Here is a 1133-nt window from a genome sequence, read left to right on the forward strand (position 1 = left end):
CGTTGCCTCCTATTCCTCCAGCTCCGTCTGCTTCAGGGTTCGCGAACCATTCCCCTCCCCCGTCATATGGGCCATCTGGTCGTAGACCCCAAGATTCTACTGCTCAACCACCCAGAAATCAACGTTTTCGCGACAAGGATCGCAATGGTCGGGGGAGAAACAGGAAGAATCAGCACCACGCCGATGATCGAAGGGATAGGGACAGGCACAAACATGAAAAGCAGGTGCCCCGTGAACGTGACCCAAGTTCGCAACCGATCAACCCTGCTGAACGGCCCTCCATCAAAGACTCGCCTTACGCTCGCCCGGTCAGCGCCTCTCGCGAACATGGGGTCGGAAACGAACGTGATTGGGATCAGAATCATGGGGCAGACTTTCGCGAGCCGCCCGAGCCGCGCGTTCCTGACGAGATTCGCAGTCCGCTGTCGCGCCCTGCAGAGTTCCATGAGCTTGTCAAGCCCTCAGCAGCTCAAGGTGCCATGTACGTTTACACCAAACTTTGTGATGATATGAATATTGATGATGACCCAAGGCCCGTTCGAGAAATCCCACAATTCGATTCGATGCGGGATGATCCTGCCTTTCGGTCCAAGGGGCAGGCATTCAAGCCTCAGCGTGAGGCTCGACTGACCCCAAAGCAGCCGAAACAGCCAGGCGACGTGGCAAAAGCACCTAGCCCGCAGCCGCCGGCAACGCCCCTCCGCAAGTGGAAAACCCCTGCCGAGATTCTTGCGGGCCCCAGTCCTGCCATTCTCAAAGCCGCAGAAGAGAGGAACAGCAACCGGAAACGACCTCACGACGACACCCGGCGGCAAGACGAGGGCGGCCGGCGACAGGATAAAGAGCCTCTGCGTCGTGAAAGTCATCAAAAGAGACCACGTTTCGATCAAGGCGATTCTCGCGACTCCAATCGATCTGCTTCTCGTCCTGAAACCGACCCAGGTCTCAAGATGAGGCCGTCGTCATCCCACGACAGGGAACGACCGACGTGCTCACCACACAGAAGCTGGGACAGGCCGTTCGAGCAGAGCCCTCGTGGCCGTGACATGCGCGAGCGTTCCTTCCGAGACGAGTCCGCCGGCGATATGGAAGGCCGTCGCAGTCGTTCGAGAGACTCCTTCCACCGCGACAGC

The 1133-nt window shown here is 58.7% G+C and overlaps 1 protein-coding gene across 1 annotated transcript; it reads left to right on the forward strand.

Moving 5' to 3' along the window:
• Nucleotides 1–144: 144 nt before the first annotated feature.
• VDBG_01348 (predicted protein) lies at nt 145–954 on the forward strand (the record flags this gene model as incomplete). The annotated part of the gene is made up of 2 exons (XM_003009619.1): nt 145–481; nt 743–954. The coding sequence occupies 2 exons, from the start codon at nt 145–147 to the stop codon at nt 952–954; spliced, it is 549 nt and encodes a 182-aa protein (XP_003009665.1).
• Between the last annotated feature and the right edge of the window lie 179 nt (nt 955–1133).

This window comes from Verticillium alfalfae, genomic scaffold, assembly GCF_000150825.1.
Source record: "Verticillium alfalfae VaMs.102 supercont1.1 genomic scaffold, whole genome shotgun sequence".
In the NCBI taxonomy this organism is placed as follows: Eukaryota; Fungi; Ascomycota; class Sordariomycetes; order Glomerellales; family Plectosphaerellaceae; genus Verticillium; species Verticillium alfalfae.